This window comes from Eimeria mitis, genomic scaffold (genome assembly GCF_000499745.2).
Source record: "Eimeria mitis Houghton genomic scaffold, Emh_scaff1521, whole genome shotgun sequence".
Classification (NCBI taxonomy): domain Eukaryota; phylum Apicomplexa; class Conoidasida; order Eucoccidiorida; family Eimeriidae; genus Eimeria; species Eimeria mitis.
The window spans coordinates 7,174-7,663 of NW_013569623.1; the positions used below are offsets into that span (position 1 = coordinate 7,174).

At 62.4% G+C, this 490-nt stretch overlaps 1 protein-coding gene across 1 annotated transcript in view; it reads right to left on the bottom strand.

Annotated features, from left to right (window-relative positions):
- EMH_0038750 (uncharacterized protein) overlaps positions 1-490 on the bottom strand; it is a gene marked incomplete at both ends in the record, with an annotated part of 10,474 nt that overhangs the window by 6,933 nt on the left and 3,051 nt on the right. The window contains one exon of the mRNA XM_013495326.1: positions 58-364. Within this exon, the coding sequence (XP_013350780.1) occupies positions 58-364 (307 nt within the window). The remainder of the gene's footprint in view (positions 1-57; positions 365-490) is intronic.

Sequence of the window (490 nt, forward strand, 5' to 3'; positions counted from 1 at the left end):
TACTCAACGAGTATCTCCTGGGTATCGAGGCGAGCGTGTGGCGGCAGAGGCCAAGACATAACGCCCCGCCCCAGCAGCAGCACAGGCGTGCTGCAGCAAGAAGCAGAAGTTGCTGCTGCTGCTGCTGCTGCTGCTGCTGCTGCTGATGCTGTTCCTGTTGCTGCAGACAAGGAGGCCCCTTGCTGCTGGGACCCTCCAGGCAAAGCCCAAGGATGCGCTGGAAGCCGCAGCAGGTGCTGCTGCTGCTGCTGCTGCTGCTGCTGGTGCTGCTGCTGCTGCGAGGAGAAGAAAGAAGCAGCAGATGCATGCGCTGCCTCCGTCTGCTGCACCCCCTCCTCAAACTGACACGCCAGGGCTCCCCCACCTGTACAGACACCCCACACCACCGCAGCAGCAGCAGCAGCAGCACATGCAGCAGCAGCAGCAGCAAGTGCAGCAGCAGCAGCAGCAGCAAATGCAGCAAGCCCAGCAGCAGAAGCAACAGCTGCAG